Genomic DNA, 21,025 nt, shown 5'->3' with positions numbered 1-21,025 from the left:
TTAAGGGAAAGGAGGAACATATTGACGAGTTCTGACATTGTATACTATATAAAGTGACCGCTGAGCAAATAATAGGCTGACTGGCAGAATACCCAGTTGAAGTGAATGAAGGTATTTGAGAGGGAATCAAGGGATCGTTTTCATGTAAAGATTTAATTCAAGATCTGACACTGGATGTCACACCACTATACCATGCAGTCGTTACAGGGCTGAGTAATAGTGAAACTGGATTAAAAGAACGGTTTACAAATTTGATAAAATAAGTCAAGGTTTTAATGAGACGGCAGTCCTGAAAAGTACGATGACAATAACAACAATAAGAAAGTATTTAAATATATCAAATATTATACGTCAATTAAAAAAAAAAAAAACCTATGCCTGGGCTTTGCGTTCTAGGTTCTGTCTTTGTTGTAGTATAAAGTATTACTTGAAATAGATAGACAAAAAAAACACTTTAATAATCATTGTTGACGGCTATAATTAAATATTGAAAAGCAATTTTCCTATGAATTGAATGTCATTTGTGTATGATGGACAAATAGTTTCCTTCAATGCTGGTATGGATTCCATCAATGTGTAATTTAGTTAAAACCAACGACCGGAGTTGTAATTAGAAGTTACTGTATTTCGTATTATCCTCGCACGGTGAAACTCTTCCGCGAGGTCAAGTTGCACTTAAAAAAAACAACAAAAAAAAACAACTGAATATTTCGTGGCATTAACCTCAAGGCATATGGAATCTTTTCTCCCTTAAAAAAATAATTTAAACACATAAATAACGGAATTAGTCGGTGTGTTTATTATCGCATTAGTCTATCAATGTAAATTGTAAAGGAAAATTGACATAACTAAACCTCCACACACGTGACACAGCACAGCCAATCGTGTTGCATTTCACCTCGTTTCAGTGGGCTTATCTGCACAGTGACAATAAATCATTTATATTACCACTGCTTATATAAAAAGTATGGCTACAGCTCTGATAATTGGCGTAAATCATTCTAAATGATACGTTTGAGATCTTAGGACAATGCTGCGTTTTCAGTCCGTGTGCTGAGACGTCCTAGGACTTCAGGTCAAAGCGGAGGGCAGGAGTTAACATAAAAATCGATGCAAAATAAGAGTTTTGTCAGTAAATCCTTCACTGCACAGGAGTGCGTCTTCCTGCGATGAAGTCTGCACCCGTTGGATCGAAAGAAGTGTCCGAAAGGAATTTACCACGTTACGCTGTTCAGCGTTCTCATCCAGAAAGAAGAATGACACGCTGTAGGGCCTTTTTTTTTTTTTAAGCACATTAATTGACATAATAAAGCCAGTAGACCAGGTTGAAGAGGGAAAAGGCGGAAGGGAATATTATCCGTGACCATCGGTCGATGGCGTTAACGTCTGTGAGGTCTGGGATTTTGATTTTCAACTGTGAGGATCGCCTGCGCAGGCGGCTCTTCTTCAGGTGTACGTTGCGGTCCAGGCTCTGGCGGGCGGTGGCGTCACGCAGCGTGCTCTGCTTCCTGAACTGGATCCCCGAGTGGTCGAACGGCAGGGAGGAGTTGCGCGTCTCGCTCACGCTGGTCGTAATTTCGTTTCCCGCCACCTCGTTGTGGATTTCCAAGGTCGTTAGCAATATGTTGCCCTGGGAGTCGACCTGGGCACAGCAGAGAGATATAGTGTTGGAAAAGACGTTGCGTCTCCTGGAGGGAGTGTTGACAGAGTACAACGGTGTGACATATATCACGATGAGCCGGGGGAATCTCCGGGGAGTCTCACAAATTAAAGCTTGGGAAACTGAGAGCGGCCTTCAGAAACAGGTTTCCTATCCCACATCACCAAAATTACCTCTGACAAATCAGCCCAAGGTTGGACCGGACGCTCCCACCTATTTATCTACCTATTTCATTACAGTCTCAGTTTCCGAGACGAAACACATATAAATCATCAGCCCAATCTTTACAGGGCCAAAAATAAAGCTGTAAGATATACTGTACTATTATATGAGGCTACACAAGAACATAAACCACCTGAAGAAAAGTAAAGATGGCAAAAATCCTTTTGCTCATGTGGATATTTTGCTCAAAAAAATTGCCTGCTTTAATGGTACATTTTTGGTCCATCACTATTAGAAAAACCTCTTAAAAAGACTGCTTCCATTCTATCCATGTACCAAAAAAGTGGACCTTCAGTGGAAGTAGAGAAGTGCAGTTCAGGTGGAAAATTGTCTCTTATTATTGTTGTTCTTTTGATTGATTCTATTAATGTAAAAAAAAAAAAGACTGAATCCCATGAGAAGAGGACAGGATCTGTACAATGAAGACAATGAAAGGAAAACAAAGACAGAAAAAAGGATGCAAGAAGGATACACATGGTGTATGGCAGGGGGTTAAGATGACCATCATGTATGTTGGCACAGCGACAACCAAGCACGTTGCTTTTTTTTCCAGTGTGTAGGAGAACGAGCACTGTGGACCATGACGGGGTTTCAGGAGAGGTTCACAGATTTTAACGGGACCGGCAGCGGTGGACACTCACCCCGTGCGGGGGACGACCTCCTTGTACCTGATTGGAAAGTTTAACGGACGAAGTCTTGCAATTGCCTCCTCCCAGAACAGACTAGCCGGGAGAAAGACAAACAAACAGAAAACCTCCTTCATCTTCAAACCCCTTCAAAGTCCTTCCTCACGGGTCACCAGGCCAGGGCTCACGATCTGCAGTTTGTGCATATACTGTAAAGAGCGGAGGAGTTAACCACGACGACAGGCTCAGAGGCTTGATCTACGGCCTCGTTGGGGTGAAGGCCGTGCTGTTAACGCTGAGATTTTAACTTGTTACCATTAAAATGGTAACTATATAATGTAAGGTCTCAGGTGCCAGGAGGCATGGAGTCCAGTCAAGGAGAACCTTAATGATATGCAAGGTAAGCACTTGTTATAGGGCACTAAGAGCTTCAAGAGAGTCAAGCTTCACTTGGAAGAGGCAGAATGCAAATCACTAAATACTTAACAAATATTCTTTGCTTTGAAATTCTTATTTGTAAAAGTCTGTAAAATATTTTATTATACTGAGTAGTTTGGGGTTCAAACTTAAAACAAAAATGAAATTGACCTTGACCTAAAACTGTTATTCGCTGCACTCAGAAAGATTGAATAATGACAGATATTCTGAAGAATATATGAGCAAGGGTAATGATTGGGGCATAACGTTGAAATGTTGCTGCTGTTCAACACTACCTTACCTATGCTTATTAGGGGAAGAGAAGAAGTTGACATGCGAGAAGTTAACAACCTGACTTCCCTCCAAAAACGAAATGGGCCGTTGCTAGGAATCTTTAGAAGGCCGGGACCCGTTGTAAAAACCTTGCACCGGTGCCGTTAGAAATGATCACTGGCCGCCGTGGCTCCCTGACGTACGTCCGTGCAAATCATCCTTACCCTGGGCCCGTCAAATTTATCCCTGTCGTTGTTTGCCTTCTGCGCCTTCTCAGCCAGTTTCTTCTGCATCTGTGGCCCTCTCCCAAAGAAGATGTAGTTGACAAAGGCGTACTCCAGCAGTGCCAGGAACACAAAGACAAAGCAGCCCATCAGGTACATGTCAATGGCTTTCACGTATGGGATCTTAGGCAGCGTCTCTCGCAGGTGGGTGTTAATGGTGGTCATGGTCAGCACAGTGGTGATCCCTGGGGAAGAAATAGCACGGAGAGGTGTTGGACTTCGAATAGAATTATATTTGATATACTGTACATGTAATTATATTTGCAGAGTGGACATTATCTGATATCACAGATCTGTCAGTGTGATAATAATGTCGACTCTGCAAATACAATGGTCTTCAGAAAGAAGCATTACAATAGAATTCAAGTGTGAGAACGTGGCATTGCCACGCACCATAACCTAGATATTAAAATGGCCACAAAACAGTCTTCCTTCTACTACTACTTTTGAATGTTGCGGATGGGAAGTTTCTAAGCCTATAAAAAGGTATTTTGACACAATATTTGTTATGGCTATTTCAAAACATTTACCATCACCCAGTTATATGTATTGAGTGTAAAGTATCGTCATCAGTAGCGTCCATCTCCATCCATCTCATCATCCAGCGTCAATCTTTCTTGAAAGACAGACAAAGAGGCTGTTTTTTTATTAAATTGCGCAGGTTTTAGGGATTTCAAGCAGTATCATAAGATGTCCCCAGTGCATTATTTAATTTGAGGTAAAACAAGCTGTACATCCTAATGGTTCTTCAGGGAACTAATAGATTGCTATACATAGACTACAGGACTTCTTCCATTCATCTCTGATAGATTCACCCATTTGCCATCCGGCAACCATCGGTCCTTCTGTTTAATTTACCATATGGGGGAGTGGATATATACTATTATGTACCAAGAATCAGTTTATGTGAAGGTTATTGTGAGAAAAAAGCGATCAGCATCCCCTTTCCTTGGCCTCCAGGTAAGTACTGCTTGCAGTAACAAAATGTCTGCCTCTTTATTATACATTAAATTAAAAAGCAATATACAGTATAACAGGTACGAGAGGGTTTCCTCTTAGTAATTAAATGACCTCAATTGAGAAGCACATTTTCCTTCCAAGGTCTCATCAAGAGTCACTTTCAGAAATTGCAGGTACAGTATCATTATTTACATTAAATCTATATCTTATTATCTTAATACAGTGAGGGCGGAGTCGGAGATGTTCCCCAAATAGCTGTGACACTTACAGTAAGTGCCGTTTTGGTAATTCCATGTAAATTTTTTAATAAAGGCCCCTCACAAATGTCTGGGTGACAGTTCTTGGCAAGTGACCGTTTCTTTATCTTTGGAAAGGCGGAAAAAGCCCTAAAACCAAGAGAGAGAGCGATAGAGAGAGAGAGCGGCCGCCATATGGTCCCCAGCTCGTATAGCACGCTGGGACTCAAGACTGCACTCCACTTACACACCACAAATAAACGCCTGTGTAGTTATGATCCCAATATTAGGTAACGTCCACACAAGTTTCGTCTATCTATATTTAAAATCTCCAGTCTGGCTCCACAACATGCCCAGTTTATTTCTGTCTGTTCTGGCTTACATAAAGCCAAAGTGTTGAAGCTGAGTGTGTGTGTGTGTGTGTGTGTGTGTGTGTGTGTGTGTGTGTGTGTGTGTGTCTGTGTGTGAGTGTATGTCGAGAGCAGAGTTCAGAAGTACACGGCATCGATTTTCGTCCATAACACGAGGAACTGCACGGACCACAAAGCTTTTAAAGAAATAAAAGGAGAGGAATTACTCAACAAGCTTCAAAACACAGAGCAGAGTATTCTTTAAAAAAAGTATCAAAATCTGAAATACTACACAGCTTCCTGAGTTTCCTCTGAGGTCAACTATGATAGGAGTAGGATCATGGATGTCATGATGCACTCAACGGTGAAATCTTTTTCCTTATGAAACACCACCGATCATAGACCATAGAGCTACAAATTGAATCGCAAGTCATTTAAAATCAGGATGAATAAATTGAAATGAATAAATTGATCATTTTTTGCAAGTTGAGATCTAAAGCTCCAACAAAGGACAGTCATACAGTGTGCTGTTATGTGATACAATCACAACGGTAGGTTAAAAAAAAAATCAAATACAATGGTGAGTTAATTTGGAGTCCGGAAAGTGTAACCGTCTTCTAACCGCATCAATCTCCCGGCGTCTCGGACCGCCCCATCTTCCGAGCGGTGATGCATTACAGCAGCTAAATCCAAGTGGATCGCGCGTCTGAGAGGTTTCTTACGCCGCAGAGAAGCCTTCCAGATCGAGCTGGGAAACCAGATATCTGTGAAATATCCTCCATCCAATCCATCACGGGGCATCCACGAATTGTGCAATTACGCAAACCTGATCGCACAGAACGGGACGAGACTTGAGAGACAGGACTTTTAGAGAGGGCAGCGGAGGGTCCACGCTGTGTGTTTGCTTCCACACCCACAGCTGCTAGATGGCGTGAGTCACCACCGGGGCCTGAAACTGTGCCATTATGTCATGAAGCAGCATTGAAAATACTTTTCTGTGGCCTAGAATTACAGGTTTAGCGAGAGAATAACCCGTAGCTCTCACAAACTGCCATGTGGCTGCGTAAAAAAATACATCCAGGAATTGTGGTCATGGACGTTGTGATATTTTAGTGTTTTCTGGACTCTGCTGGATGGCTTATAACACAGTGATGCTTCTAAAATGTAAAGTTTCACATTCGTTATCGCAGTTTCCACACATTTAAAAGCTCCAAATGTGTCTAACGGCGGCTCATTGTGGGGCAAGAGGACTAGTATTCCCGTTTCACATGAATTGTGTTCACTTTGAAGGAATATAATAATCGCGACAATGATACACACAACTTGCAAGATTTGGAAAATAATTGACCGGTAGCCTGTGGGTTGATTGAAAAACTGATTAAAAGGAGCAAACCGGGCAAAAACGGCCCCCTTTTTTTACGATTTACGCAGCCCCCCCTGTCCTCACATACCTAACGCAACTCTGGCAGCTGAGGCATCATAATTGATCCAGAAGGACACCCAGGACAGGATGGTGATCAGGATGGATGGCATGTAGGTCTGCAGAATGAAGTATCCAATGTTTCGCTTCAGCTTGAAGCTCAGGGAGAGTCGTGGATAGGCACCTGTCATAAAAAAAAATGAATGAAAAAATGAGATCCACTTATATTTATTTAGAACGTGTGTCTCCATTGCCATGGAAAAAAGGACGGGTGGTCCAATTTACAAAATGGGTGAAGAAACTTGAGTTCAAGTTATCTTGAGCTTACAAAGCAATGGGAAACAATCAGGATTGAAATGGTAGAATTTTTACCGCTTCGGACTTTCTTAAAATACGAAAATGCTTCAAAGTAGCTGTCGATGAACACTGGAAACCCATGACCTACATCTGTGAGACACTACACAAGATTCTACTTTTGGCTGCCCCGGTGGTCAAAATGACTGTTGTCATCCTGTAGTCTAAACAGATCTCTGCTAACCCCGGCGAGTTCCAACCAGTCAGGCTGTTGGAATATTGCGCTTTTCGGGATAATCCGCAGCTCCTGAACACAACACATAATGGCGGTCGTGTTGCGTCCACTGAGTCTCACTGTTTTGGTTTAGCCCACAGTTCCACCGCTGTGACCAAGCTGAGTTAGGAGCGGAGGTGGAGAACTGAGACGCGACGGCGCCATAGTCGGCGGGTATTCATCGTCGTTCGAGGCCCAAAAAAAAAACCCAGCGTGCGCCTTGTCCTGTACCGAAAACACTACACAGCGAGGCAGAGATTATCTGCTGGGAGGCACTTATGGCCGGGCCACACCAATTAGGATTTTGAACGCCTCAATTCACTTTATATCGGATCATTCACCGCGCAAGGGGTGACGGGAATACCAGGTTTGTCTACAGTACTATATATTTTAAAAAGAGTATTAACCCACCAATTCACCAGTAGGAACAATCATTATTGCCTTGTTCAAGCATGAGACATTCATTTTCCCGTGGGTCATTTGCAGCTTGAATTTAAGAATTTCAGACGTTTTCCGAGTTCATCGCCTACTGATGATGTGTTGTTGCAATAGTCGCTGTGTCTCTATAAGTGCTTGAACAACCGGAAGCAACAGACTGCCTGCCTGGTCCCCAGATCACTCCCAGTTCTAGTGGTGCGGTCAGAAAAGTCAGTGCACAAAGCAAAGCCTGTAATTTGGAAAGCTTTGAAATGAGAAGTACACGGGCCCCCCGTGGGAAAAGTACAGGACACGGGGAGCCCAAAACAATGACTTGAGCCGAACGCCTTCGAGCACTACCTGTGGATTTGGGAAAGGAAAGAAATGAACATATGACAAGTTATGGCGATGGTATCTGCGTTGCCTGGTGAGTTACCTGTGGAAAACACCACGTTCCTGGAGACCAGTTTGTAGTTGACGATGGAGAACTGCGGGAGCTCGATACGCGTGACCCCCGTCACGGCCGTCTCTCCGCCCTTCCAGTAGAACTCTATATCATCTGTCGTGTAGCCGTCTGGAAATGGGTGCACACAAATCACGTCAAGTGGCCGGAGGATTCCGTTTAATTGAGAGTGGCATTTCGAAAACCGGACGACCACACATGATTTAAAGGTGCAGCGTGTAGAACTGAGTGGTGTCTCGTAGGGTTGGGAAAATGGGAAGAGTTTCAGGTTCCCAATGAACTGCGACAGCAATGGAGAGCGAGCGGTGGATCGGATGAGGACGGTGTGTGGTGTTGCTCCACAGTTGTAGGGTATAATGTGCGGAAACAGACTGAAACACGGTTTCAATCACCTTGTTTTATTATTCCACCGTATATTGACATTTCAAAGTGTAGACCCTGAAAATAAGACGACAGCACTATTTCATACGTATTTCCAGGAAATAAAACTGTCTTATATTCAGGTCAATATGGATATTTGCAAGAACGTCTAATGCTGACAAATTCCGGTTCGGTCCGTTTGCATACAATTAAAGACTTGAAACCAGTCCGGTAAAACTGGAAATCGACCCAACTCTAACATCGAGGGGTGAGGTTGCAGATTGCAACCAACTGAATAACCCTCTCCATGGCGGTGCAACATGGCAGCCTCCATGGAAGCGTACCCGCTCCCTATGTAGATAAAAACGGGTCATTCTAGATAACGGCAATGCAATACACTAATAAAAACACTTGTGAATATTATATTCCATTTCTTCCTGAGGCCGTTCCCTAAATTCTACACACTGCACCTTTGAGCCACTCGATTGGTTTCTGAAGGACACGGTACTGGAACAGCCAATATTGTCAATGGCCCATAGAGTTTGGCCATCGCAAAAAAGGCTGTGTTTTAGCACTCCACCTTTTAATGACAAGACAGCTCCAGCGAGAGCAACCCGTGGACGCCGTCGTAACGCCGCAAATACATGAATGGATTGTCATGTGTACACTTTTACATCAGGTGCGAGAGAAATTAGGAGATGTTTTTTTTTTTTACCATTTTAAGTAAAAATGAAGACGTTAGACATAATATTTTAACGAACACAGAGCACGGTGTTGAAACTCACAACTTTCTATTTCCAGGGTACAGTTTTGTTCGTCGAGGGGGTATCTCCTCAGATCCATCATACAGGCTGCTGTGGTTGTGATTCTGAATGGGAAACATTCAAAATTTAAAATTTAAATAAGTAAAAAATTGTAATTATTTTGCGATTCACAAAAAAAACCCACATTTTCTAATTTTACTCTCTTGGTACAAATACCAAAGAAATGGAAAAAAAACATGCTTCCCTAAAAAGGTCTCATAAACAGTTACAATTCAAAAGCTCCCAGAGGAAGGACAAGACAGGATGGGTCAAATGCAGAGGCCTCATTTCACCGGCCACCATCCAAAAGCATGGCAGCGTGTGCGTGTGTGTATGCATGTGTTGTAGTGTGGTGTGTTGCGTGACAATTGAAGATTCTTCTTCTAATACATCTTAAAACACTTAAATAAAAGAGATGCTTTCACAAATGTACAACCATCTTATCATATAAAACTGAGAATTCAAACTTTACTTTTAATAAATAAATCCCAATTCCAATACAACATCTAGCTGTAAGATTTTACAAGCAAATACATTTGAAAATTGCTGAATGTGAACAGGAGTGTGTGAAATGTGAAAAATGCTTAAAAGGCAAATTCAGCACAGTGACAACAACACTCTCAATCTCTTGTAGTGCAGGGATTGTCTTTGGGATTACGATCCAGATTATGATCTGTTTGAGCTGTATCATATTCATAATCTGGATTTAGCCGAGTCATAGGCAGCAAAACGTGGCCGATGATAATCCCCAAGGCTTTAATCACCCTGCCCGGGCATCGGGGTTTACGCAGGAAGGTATTAATGCACCGGGGTCATCGGGCGGCAGCCACACCACTGCGCTCACCTGAGGCCGTAGAGCACCGTGCCGTCCGGGTGCAGCCGAATCATGCGATTCTTGACCGTCACGCCGTGCACAAAAGACTTCTTGTCGTTGAGGAAGTAGGTGTCGGGCACCCAGAGCTGGTCCGCCACCCTGTTGTCCAGCGTCAGGTTGAGCGGGATCCCGGCGTAGGCCAGCCTCTTGTCTCGCCAGTACTGCTGGAAGTACATTGTCAGCGTGTAGTCCTGTAGGAGGCAGGAGAACACGGTCACGTCGCAGAATAAGTCATTTATTTCACATTGAACGTATGTTATATTGGGAAAACGCACATTACAGCAATAACACTGTACGGCAGAAATGCTATTTCACGTTCCATGTCTGCCATCCCTCCCAGGAAACATGGCCGACGCCGTCAAAAATGTGCGCTCCTTACTCACGGTACATTAGGGCTACCAAGGTCAATGCAGCAGCCTCGGAGAATGGGATGGATTTTCTGTTGTCAAGGTGATATTTATAGAATTGTCAAGCAGCTCCGACTCCCGGCGACCGGTGCCGAGCGGCCATATTTCAAGGCCTGTCGAGGGGAGAAACCCTCCACAGTCTGGTGGTGGTGCTCCGTATAACTATGGATTTCTGGCTCCGCAGCCGCAGCATCAATACTGTGCAGGCTGCAGGAGCGGGCGGCTTCACGCACTGCACTAAAAATCATGCCGCAGATTCAATTTTCATAATGAAATAATCAGAAAGCTGCAAAAAAATGAAGGCATGCGGCATCTCTGAAGCTTGAGTTTACGCGCTGAATCATTTAGTAACGCGTGTACTTTGTATTGTTTGAGGGAACGAGATGAGTGTGCGAGAGAGTGAGGGAGTTTGGGAGAAAGAAACAGAGAAAGGGAATTTGGGAGAAAGAGAGAAAGCTCAGGAGAGTAGGTAGATGAGATATACAGACAGACAAATAGACAGACAGACAGATAGATAGATACTGTAGACAGACAGACAGACAGATAGATGCTGTAGACGGACCGACCTACGTAAATATAAACATACATACTTCATGCTATGAATGCAGATGTCAATAATTCAGAACATTGTGATTTTCAAACGGTGCGATGGGCGTCGACCACCAACAGGAAGCTTTCTCAGGACTTTAATGGAGCTCTTTACCAGCGCCAGGCTTTGTTCTGCTGACTAATGCTGCCTTAAATAAATAACTAAGCAAGCAGGAACTCGGAAATAAACAAGAACTTGTCCATGAAAAGAAAAAATGCCCCCGTTGTGCTCGGGGAGCGGAGCGGTGCGTAGAGATAGGCCTGTTTGAGGGACTGAGGAAGATCTCTCCTCTCAACACCAAACTAATTGTCCCGACTAACCAGCGCCGGTGGAATCCATTTGAGGCTGCGCATTAATCAAACACTAAACCTCGAGAATAGCCGCACGTAAATGGATGACCTGCTCAAAATCTCTGTCATTTACCACATTTTTGCTCGTATTTCATTAATCACGTCTAAGGGCCGCGTTTCTTTTTTTTGTTTGTTTGTTTTTAAATCGAATTCATGAATCCAACATGAAATGTGCTTAAATGCTGACACAGATTAAGCCCAAAGTAGTTGTTACATAATTCATGGGAGAGAAAATATTGACTGTACGCTAGTTCTGTCTTTATTTTGAATATCTTTATTTAAAAAGACCTACTTGATATGTATAAAAAAACAAAACAGGTTTGCTATCTGTTTAAGACTAAATAGGCAATTTGAGTGACAACATGTAATGATACAAAAAATATATTAAAAGTCGTAATTACCTAATATAGAACTTACAGCAACTAGCAGTAATAGCTTTTTAGTGGTAGACCCTATGCTTCCTATAGGGCTCCATTGTTACTCATGGGTCCTTTAAATCAATGAAAGTGGAGGGTACACATGTTTTTACACATAATAAGGGAGGGTCAGTTAAAAAAAAACAAAAAAACAATAATAATAATAATAAAAAAAAAAAAAAAAAAAAAAAAAAATTTATATATATATATATATATATATATATATATATATATATAATTTATTTATTTATTTATTGTTAATCCCCTTAACCCCAATAATCCCCAATGCTATTTTTATGCTCCCCTATCCAAAACAAAGGATGGGATTAATTCATAAATGAATAGATTAATTAACCAAAGCAAAGAACTAATTAACCAAACAACAAATGAACAAAATGTATTATTTGTGCGTATTCAAGCAAATGATATGTATATTATGTGCACAAAATGGTATTTTGAGAGTGATCAATGTAGAAAATGGCGTCCCCTCTATAAGCCTAACTTTTATTCCTACTTATATTCTGTACATTACACACCAATAAAATAAGCCTTTAAAGTTTCATTTTAATCAACACTGGATTGGATTTGAGTGAAAAGTCAAATTACATTGCTTCCCTTTTTACACATTACATAGAGGTTCAAAATACAGTGTTTACAGCTAAAAAAAAAAAAAAAAAAGGATAATGGTTTACGATGAAAGAGCCCATAACTTAATTCTTGGAAGTGTCTCAGTGGTCAAATGGGTCCAAAGATCAAACTGTGTCATTATCAACCTTCTGCACTAATCACAGTATTATCTCTGCATATTCTCTACCCAGAACCACAACCAGAACCAGTTGATTCCACCAGGTACATTTACTTATACTAGGAATTTGTGCTGGTGAGATTTGGTGCGTTACATGCAGATCATTAACATTAAATAAAGCTTAACAGTCTGAAAAAATGGATAAAAGGAATAATAAGATAAAATATAAAAAATATTATAGAAAGAAATTCTACATTTAGATTGCCAAATTAAACAAATGTCCAAAAATAAAATAAAAAATACAAAACAAAAATAGTCAGATATAGAAAAGTTATACAAATATACTAAATGCAATAACATTCCCAAGGCCACATTTCGGAAAATCTGGAAATAAAAAGATGTGTTCTTTTAATGTTTTTTTTTAACCAAATGTGTAGACAGCAGGAAATAGAATGGGGTTCGTTGCGAGCATCAGTGGGTAAATGACGCCCGGTGGGAGGATGAGACTGTCGCGTCACCTCCAGCTCACGGTCTCCGTGTGCAAGTCAAACATCATGTACGTCAACTTAACACCAGCACGTCTGCTGGGACCACAGGAATAGCATTTAGACACTATAATAAAAAAAAACGCCACTTCGTAAAGTCCTTAAATGTTCCCAAAGGGGATAGAAACAGGATGAGCAGCAAAGCCTTTTATTAAATAATTGTGTTTTTGACAACTGTGAGTCCTCTTACTGGGGAGGGCTGATCTGACTTGCTATCCATTTGGAACGAGCAGGAACAGGAGGCGCTCATCAAATAAAGTGTTATTGCTGTTCAGTAAAGCAGGTCATAATTAAGGCTGGGTTGTTGTTGTTTTTTTTACTACAGAGTGAGAAAGTCATTCTAATATGACTAGAAGACAGGAGACACATCACTCAGATGTCCTACTATATGTCCTGTCACATACAGCATAAAATATCAGCAAAGGACTGAAAAAAACAAGCATATATCAATTAATTAATTTATCCTGTGCATAGTACCGCATATATTTTTATATATCTGACTATTTATGTTTTGTTTCTGCTTTTTTGGCTAGTTGTAGAATATATTCCGATCAGCTACAACATTAGAACCACTGACAGGTGAAGTGAATATCATTGATCATATCATTCCAATGGCGCCTGTCAAGAGGTGGGATATATTAGGCAGCAAGTGACCAGTCAGTTCTTGAAGTTGGTGTGTTGGAAGCAGGAAAAATGGGCAAGCGTAAGGATCTGAGTGACTTTAACAAGGGCCAAATAGTGATGGCTCAACGACTGGATGAGAGCATCTCCAAAACGACAGGTCTTGTGGGCTGTTCCCGGTATGCAGTGGTTAGTACCGACAAAAAGTGGTCCAAGGAAGGACAACCAGTGAACCGGTGACAGGGTCATGGGCGCCCATGGGCTCATTGATACACGTGGGGAGCAAAGTCTAGCGTGTCTGGTTCAATCCCACAGAAGAGCTACTGTAGCACTAATTGGTGAAAAAGTTAATGCTGCTATGATAGAAAGGTGTCAGAACACACAGTGCATCACAGCTTGCTGTGTATGGGGCTGCGTAGCTGCAGACCGGTCAGAGTGCTCATGCTGACCCCTGTCTACCGCTGAAAGCGCCTACAATGGGCACATGAGCGTAAGAACTGGACCATGGAGCAATCGAAGAAGGTGGCCGGGTCTGATGAATCAAGTTTTCGTCTACATCATGTGGATGGGCGGGGTTAGGGTCCAAACCAATGGAGCATCTGTGGGAAGTGCTGGAACAACAAGCCTGATCCAGGATCTGCTGCTAACGTCTTGGTGCCAGATACCACAGAACACCTTCAGAGGTCTTGTGGAGTCCATGCCTCCACGGGTCAGAGCTGTTTTGGCAGCACGAGGGGGAGCTACACAATATGAGTGGTTATCAGTGGTGGTTTTAATGTTGTGGCGGATTGGCGGATTTGACTTTTTAATTTTTACTTCACTGTTGATTTTGTTTTAATTTTTTTATCTTGATTGTTTCCGACTGTTAAGCTTTTTTTTCCCTAATCATATCTCATAAAAATGCACCAAAACTCAACATGACAAATTCCTGGAACATATGTCAAAGTACTTGGTGGGATAAACTGATTCTGAATTGAAAAGTCCCATTTCTCTTCCTGTTTTCTGTAGTGGAAAGTGGATCCTGTAAAAGAAACACCTTGAAAATAATGCATCAGCAAAAGACTGATGTTAATTATTACATTAATCAACAATGGAGCGATGGTCAATAAAAAATTACCTTTTTAATCTCTAAACTTAAACGACAACAATTTGTTTTGAATTTATTGTGGCTATTTTGGATGAAAGAAAGAAAGGTTGCTGGCTTTGATTCTACTGACTATCAAATATTCAATATTAGAGTTATAGAGTTCATATAACCCCAGTCCCGCTGTGGAGTTACTCAAAGTTAGGGTTAGGGAGACTCATTAGTATTTGGCCCAGCTCTCCTACCTTGTGCGGCCGGACCCTCAAGGCTTCTGGAGCGTTGAGTCGTACTTTAGCATCGAGTCACTTACTCAATATAAATCTAGCATCTGCACCATGTTTCTTAAGGGTAATACTACCTCCAGGCAAAAGGTGGAGAGCGCTAAAAACGCTGGAATGGATCGCTTCTTAGATGACACATTTGTCTTGCGGCCAACATAGATCCACCGGATAAAACGCACGACGATGCAACTCATGCATCGGAATCCCACTTTATCCGCAGCGGTGCACTAAATATCCGGTGATTTAGTACGCACGGTCATTGGAAAATGACACGGTGCTTTTCAGAAGTTTCAAGCTAAAAATAAAGGGAGTACAGCGAGCAAAGTAAGAAATATATTAATAATCGTATCTCCTTGACAACGAGCTCTCTGCAGCACGCCTACACAGGGTATGGACCAGCGCCTTGTGTGACTCTGGCTGCTTCAAACTGCTACCAACACCTATGCTTTCCACTTCTGAGGGGAGGCAGCAAGAGAAAGATATTTAAAAAAATAATAATAATAATGATAATTAAAAAATAATAAAATTGCTTTCCCTTTGCTGCGTGAAAACACCAGCCAATTGGTCATGTGAAAGCAAACATTATGGGATGGGGAGCAGATCACCACAGAGACGAAGGTTAAGGATATTTATTTGCGGCTTAAAACCATTTTGTGCAATTTTATTCAATCCATTTCTAGGACTTAAAATACAGGTTTTGGCAAATGTGACTTTTTTCCCCCACAAACTACAGTAGAACGACTTTCACTAATTATTTATTCACGACTATTTTTTGTCACCTCTGAAAAACGACTTGTGGAACTCCGGGTGGGGGGGGGGGGGGGGGGGGACGATGACGATGACACACACACACACACACACACACACACACACACACACACACCCTCAATCTATGATCTAATAATTTCCATCTCATACTAGGAGGTATGTGGCACAGTTAAAGTAAGAAGATAACATGAATTCATCCATTTTAAAAAACATCAAACATCCATTTTTAAGCATTAATCTGCAAGTTTCAACGTCCAACCTTCTTATCCTGATGTGAATGTTTATTATAAAGCACAATAATGCTTGCTTTTTTGATATCTGTGATTCTGGCCTGCTCTCCAGGTGGTGTGGGCATTTCATTGATGTTTTAAATGAGTTATATAAATCACACGTACGTATTAATATCAGACATTAACATTGCTCATGGTTTTTAGTTGCTAGGTTACACACACATCTCCTCTTCCCCAGTCCAAGGTTGGCTGCATGTCATACTTTATGTCGCACCGCAAACTTTCCTCTCTATCAAGTGGAGTCAGAAATTATGTTCATTAAGAATGAGATCCGAAGAGGGAGGAAAAAAAACATAAACACAGGACTTGAAATAACAACATTGAATAAACATTTGGGAAGAAACGTCGACACGGTCATGGTGCATGTTTTGTTTTGTTGAAACATTTATCTTTAAGGGACATATTTTAGCTGTGCAAAAATGGTTTTACTTCATTTGCTGAAGGATTTATCTGTGCTATTTTGACAAATGCGCTCGGGTGATGAGTCAAGATGTTGCACATTCCTCCTTCTGCTGTTTTAAATTTTTAACTTTAAATGCCTTCGTTGTGTTGGAAATTTGTTGAATTAAATGAAATATAATCAGATTAAATGAAAAGATGATCAAGACTTTTGAATGGAGAAGAATGGATTCTATGTCAACCACTTTGTTCAAATGACCCCAAACTAACACTCCACTGGGTTTAAAGTCATGGATCAGATTTCTGCTCGGTATCGGCCGATACTTAAAACTATATGATTCAGGATCTATAGCGTCCATTCCCACTTTACAGGAAGGAACGTGGTGGGAACGTGGTGGGAACGTAGTGGGAACATGGGAAGCTGCAGTGCTGATGGAAGGGTGTGATGACATGACGCCAGAGCAGCTTCTCCGTCTCAGCTCCGCTCCGCCGGTTCCCCTGAGGCGGCGGCGCTGGAACGAGGCAGCAGTAGCTTCACTCAAAATGCAGCGAAAACACCAACACCTGGGGCCGGAAGACCTCACTTCTCCACCTAGAGTTCTTTCTTGTTCCACCATCCCTTTTGGTCGCACACCGCAGTTCTGGTGTCGTGGGGGAAAACTCTCCCCGGGCGTCGCAGCTGGCTCAGTTTGAACTGGGAGCCGATTGTAGTAATCCATCTCTGCCAGCATCCTGGCCATTTCCATCACTATCCATCCCATCTCCACCAGCATTCACCCCATCTCCATCACTATCAATCCCATCTCCACCAGCATCCACCCCATCTCCATCACTATCAATCCCATCTCCACCAGCATCCACCCCATCTCCATCACTATCAATCCCATCTCCACCAGCATCCATCCCATCTCCACCAGCATCCATCCCATCTCCTCCACTGTCAACCCCATCTCCAACACTATCCTATCGCCACCACTATCAACCTCATCTCCACCGCTATCCACCACGTCTCCACCAGCATCCACCCCATCTCCACCATTATCCACCCCATCTCCATCACTATCCACCCCCACAGCTATCCACCCCATCTGCATCATTATCCACTCAATCTCCATCACTATCCATCCCCACGACTATCCATCCCATCTGCATCCCTTTCCACCCCATCTCCACCAGCATCCATTCCATCGCCACCACTATCTACCCCATTTCCACCATCATCCATCCCATCCCCACCAGCGTCCATCACATCCACCCCAGCTCTATCACTATCCATCCCATGTCTACCGACACCCAGCCCATCTCCACCAACATCAAGACCCACCCCATCACTATCCAACCCATCTCCACCAACATCCACCGCATCTACACCAACACCCACCCCATCTCCATCACTATCCACCCCATCACTATCCATCCCATCTCCACCTGCATCCATCCAATCTCCACCAGCGTCAACCCCATCTCCACCACCTTCCGCCCCATCTCCACCAGCATCCATCCCCATCTCACTACTGTTAACCCCATCTCCACGACTGTCAACCCCATCTGCACCACTATCCACCCCAGAGTTTCCGTTCGAAAAAATTGGTGCTGGTCCACGTGTTCTGGAAGATTTCAGTGTCCCAGACAAATGGGAGAGATTCCGGTCAAATATTATCTGTGTTAATTAAGCGTAAAAACAATTTGATAGGCAGGCTATAGAGAAAAATGACATAAACAAGGCATGTAGATGTGTAATATTTTTTATTTAATATTCAAAATTTAATCCGTCGGTCCCGTCACTTAACGCCATTTTAAAAATAAATAAATAGAAATTATGAATATTACTACTTGAAATCAAATAATTTCCATTCGTGATCAATAAGTGACAAGTGCAGCCGCTTTAATTAACATTTCACTCAAATAAAATTTTGATCAAATCAAAAACAAAATAAATACGACAAGTAGGTGTAAATAAATAATAAAGTTTGTGGTGTTGTCCGCCTTCGTCGGGACGTCCCGTCGACATATTTTACACAATGGATATTTACCGTCTGCTTGGGGTCGGAACTCAAAAATCCCCAAAAACGTGAAACTATGGATGTATGTGTCCCAACGACACATCATCTTTCTGCTTCTCCTCAGAGTTCTAGACGCTGCGACTCTGTCTCAGCTCCGTGTGTGTACTGTGTTTACAACCTGTCCACGAGAAACGGGGCGGGGCTTCGTTCTGTATCGACAAACGTGATTGGTCAGAGGTGAAGCTTTCAGAGCAGCTTTAGATTGTCCAAACTGATTGGCTTCCCGGTGCAACTTGCCGAGCGCGAAAATGAACAGATCTGCAGCTTTTTTTTTATCGAAATGATCCACCCAGGGAATTATTTTCACAGGACATTATGAGGTTTAAGTATGTCGGAATCAACAGATTTGCAAAAATCGTCAATTACCAGATAACGGAAACGCTGGTCCAATCTCACCATTGTCCACCCCATCTCCACCACTATTCACACCATCTGCACCAGCATCCACCCCATCTCCACCAGTACCCCCCCCCGCCCCCACCCATCCATCAGTATCCAGAGACTGATATTAATAACTGTCACCTTTAATCCAATCTATTCAGAAATGCATGTGCAAAAAAAAACATTTTTATTATTGTTATTAGTTTTGTTTTTACATCTAAAAAACGTAAGTTCTATAATTGATTTTACATTATTGTGGCAGTTGCAGCACGGCGCTGAAATATAAATTGCGGCAATTCAAATCATTTTGGTTCACCTCAGTTAGAATTACGCTGGAAAGCGACCAATCCTTCATCATCGACCCACAACAAGTGCAGTATGTAGAAAGTGGCCTTTTGATTGAGGATGATTCTGAGACAACGCAAAAACACGCACGCTGCTGTTACGAATAACCTTTATCGAAGGAGCAGACCATATTCGGTGCAGGTCTAAACATGGCGAAGCGAAGGTCGACACACTGCGTTCTGCTACCGGGCAATTACAAACCAGGAGGAAACAAAACGCACAATGGGTGTATTTCATCTCACGAGCCTGTCAGGCCAGCGTGTCAGTAGCTATTTCCTCACAAAAAAATGAGATCAAGCTTTATGCCCCCTCAGCAATTCATCCCAAAGATCGTTGTCGTGGAGATAGCTCTGTTCGAGTGTGTGAGTGTGTGTATGTATGTGGGTGTGTGTGTGTGTGTGTGTGTGTGTGTGTGTTGTTGGTACCCTCACACACAGCTTTTCATATCTGAAAGACAATGCAATGACTCTATGGACTCAAAGCCCTGTAATGACTTTACACAACATGAACCAGTATGTCAAACCAGTGATCGTTCTGTTTCCACACCCGCTCATTCATGTTGCATGAGAAAATAAAACAAAAATGAATGGATACATTTGAGAATTTCAGCTTACCATGTTGACTTCTGACACCATGTCTATGCTGGCCACGTCTATACTCATGCCGACTGCAACCGGTGCTCCTTGAAATGACAAAGAAGAGGTACATCTAAGTTGTTACCTACAGCGGTCGAAAGTACTTAAGTACATCTGTACTCACTTGAGTGAGTGTGTGTGTGTGTGTGTGTGTGTGTGTGTGTGTGTGTGTGTGTGTGTGCGTGTGTGTGTGTATATATATTATATATATATCAGTTACTGAGACTTTCGGCCTTTTGCTCTACTGTATTTCTAACACAGTCTTGCTGGTGCATTTAAACAAAGTCTATATATAAAAACGAGGAACGGCATCTATCAAGCTCATCAATGATTCATTCGGTCCATATCCTTGTAAATTACTATGACACGACAAATTGTAATCGGGGTCTGCAGGAAAAAAAAAAAGCAGAGTGGGTATAGGCCCTAGTTTATGCTGCAAGAGTTTCTACTTTTACTTAAGCAGAAATGTCACCGTGGTACTTTCCCTTTGACTAGAGTCGTTCCGTGCCAGGGTGATTTCCACCTGCACTTCAGTGGAAAGGTCCGAGGGCTTCTCCCACCACTGACCCACACACACGCACGCACACGCACGCACACACACACACACACACACACACACACACACACACACACACACACACACACACACACACACACACACACACACACACACACACACACACACACACATCCTACCTCCAAAGTCCGGGCGAAGGCGAATATCATATCCCTTCAGCAGCTTGTCCACGGTCTCCTTGACGAACGACATGTTCCCCGGCTCGTTGACGCTGAAATAAAGAGAAAACGTGGATCGCTGTGTTCCGTGGGCTACGCTACCAGCCGGGCCGGCTACGGGTGGAGGAGGACGTGAACCCGAACCTACCTCTGGGCACAGCACACCACCGCCACGAGCAGAGGCAGAGAGAGGACGTCGCGGGGAAGGGTTCCGCGGAAGCCCCACATTCCTGGTGATCTCTAGAGATCCCTAAACGACTGGGCGAAGGGGTGTGATCGCGCCGTGACCAGGGTCTCCATCCGTGTGGAGCGGGGAGGAGGCAGGTCCGCCTGGGGCTCGCCCCGCAGGGCTCCGCCGATCAGGTGAGAGTTCAGGCGCGACGTGGACGTGGGTCTACGAGGCGGATCGGGTTGCGACGCATGTGCCCGCTGCCTCCG

The 21,025-nt window shown here is 42.9% G+C and overlaps 1 protein-coding gene across 1 annotated transcript in view; it reads right to left on the bottom strand.

Annotated features, from left to right (window-relative positions):
• Window positions 1-1,294: 1,294 nt before the first annotated feature.
• The window catches only part of gabrb3 (gamma-aminobutyric acid type A receptor subunit beta3), a gene marked incomplete at both ends in the record, with an annotated part of 40,498 nt that continues 20,767 nt past the window's right edge, over window positions 1,295-21,025 (bottom strand). Inside the window, 8 exons of the mRNA XM_079999929.1 lie at window positions 1,295-1,642; window positions 3,423-3,667; window positions 6,480-6,632; window positions 7,870-8,007; window positions 9,042-9,124; window positions 9,904-10,124; window positions 19,832-19,899; window positions 20,549-20,640. Of these exons, the coding sequence (XP_079856055.1) occupies window positions 1,295-1,642; window positions 3,423-3,667; window positions 6,480-6,632; window positions 7,870-8,007; window positions 9,042-9,124; window positions 9,904-10,124; window positions 19,832-19,899; window positions 20,549-20,640 (1,348 nt within the window). The remainder of the gene's footprint in view (window positions 1,643-3,422; window positions 3,668-6,479; window positions 6,633-7,869; window positions 8,008-9,041; window positions 9,125-9,903; window positions 10,125-19,831; window positions 19,900-20,548; window positions 20,641-21,025) is intronic.

This window comes from Zeus faber (genome assembly GCF_960531495.2).
Source record: "Zeus faber genome assembly, chromosome: 1".
Classification (NCBI taxonomy): domain Eukaryota; kingdom Metazoa; phylum Chordata; class Actinopteri; order Zeiformes; family Zeidae; genus Zeus; species Zeus faber.
The sequence above is the reverse complement of the archived record's forward strand: the minus strand, read 5'-3'. Positions and strand labels throughout refer to the sequence as shown.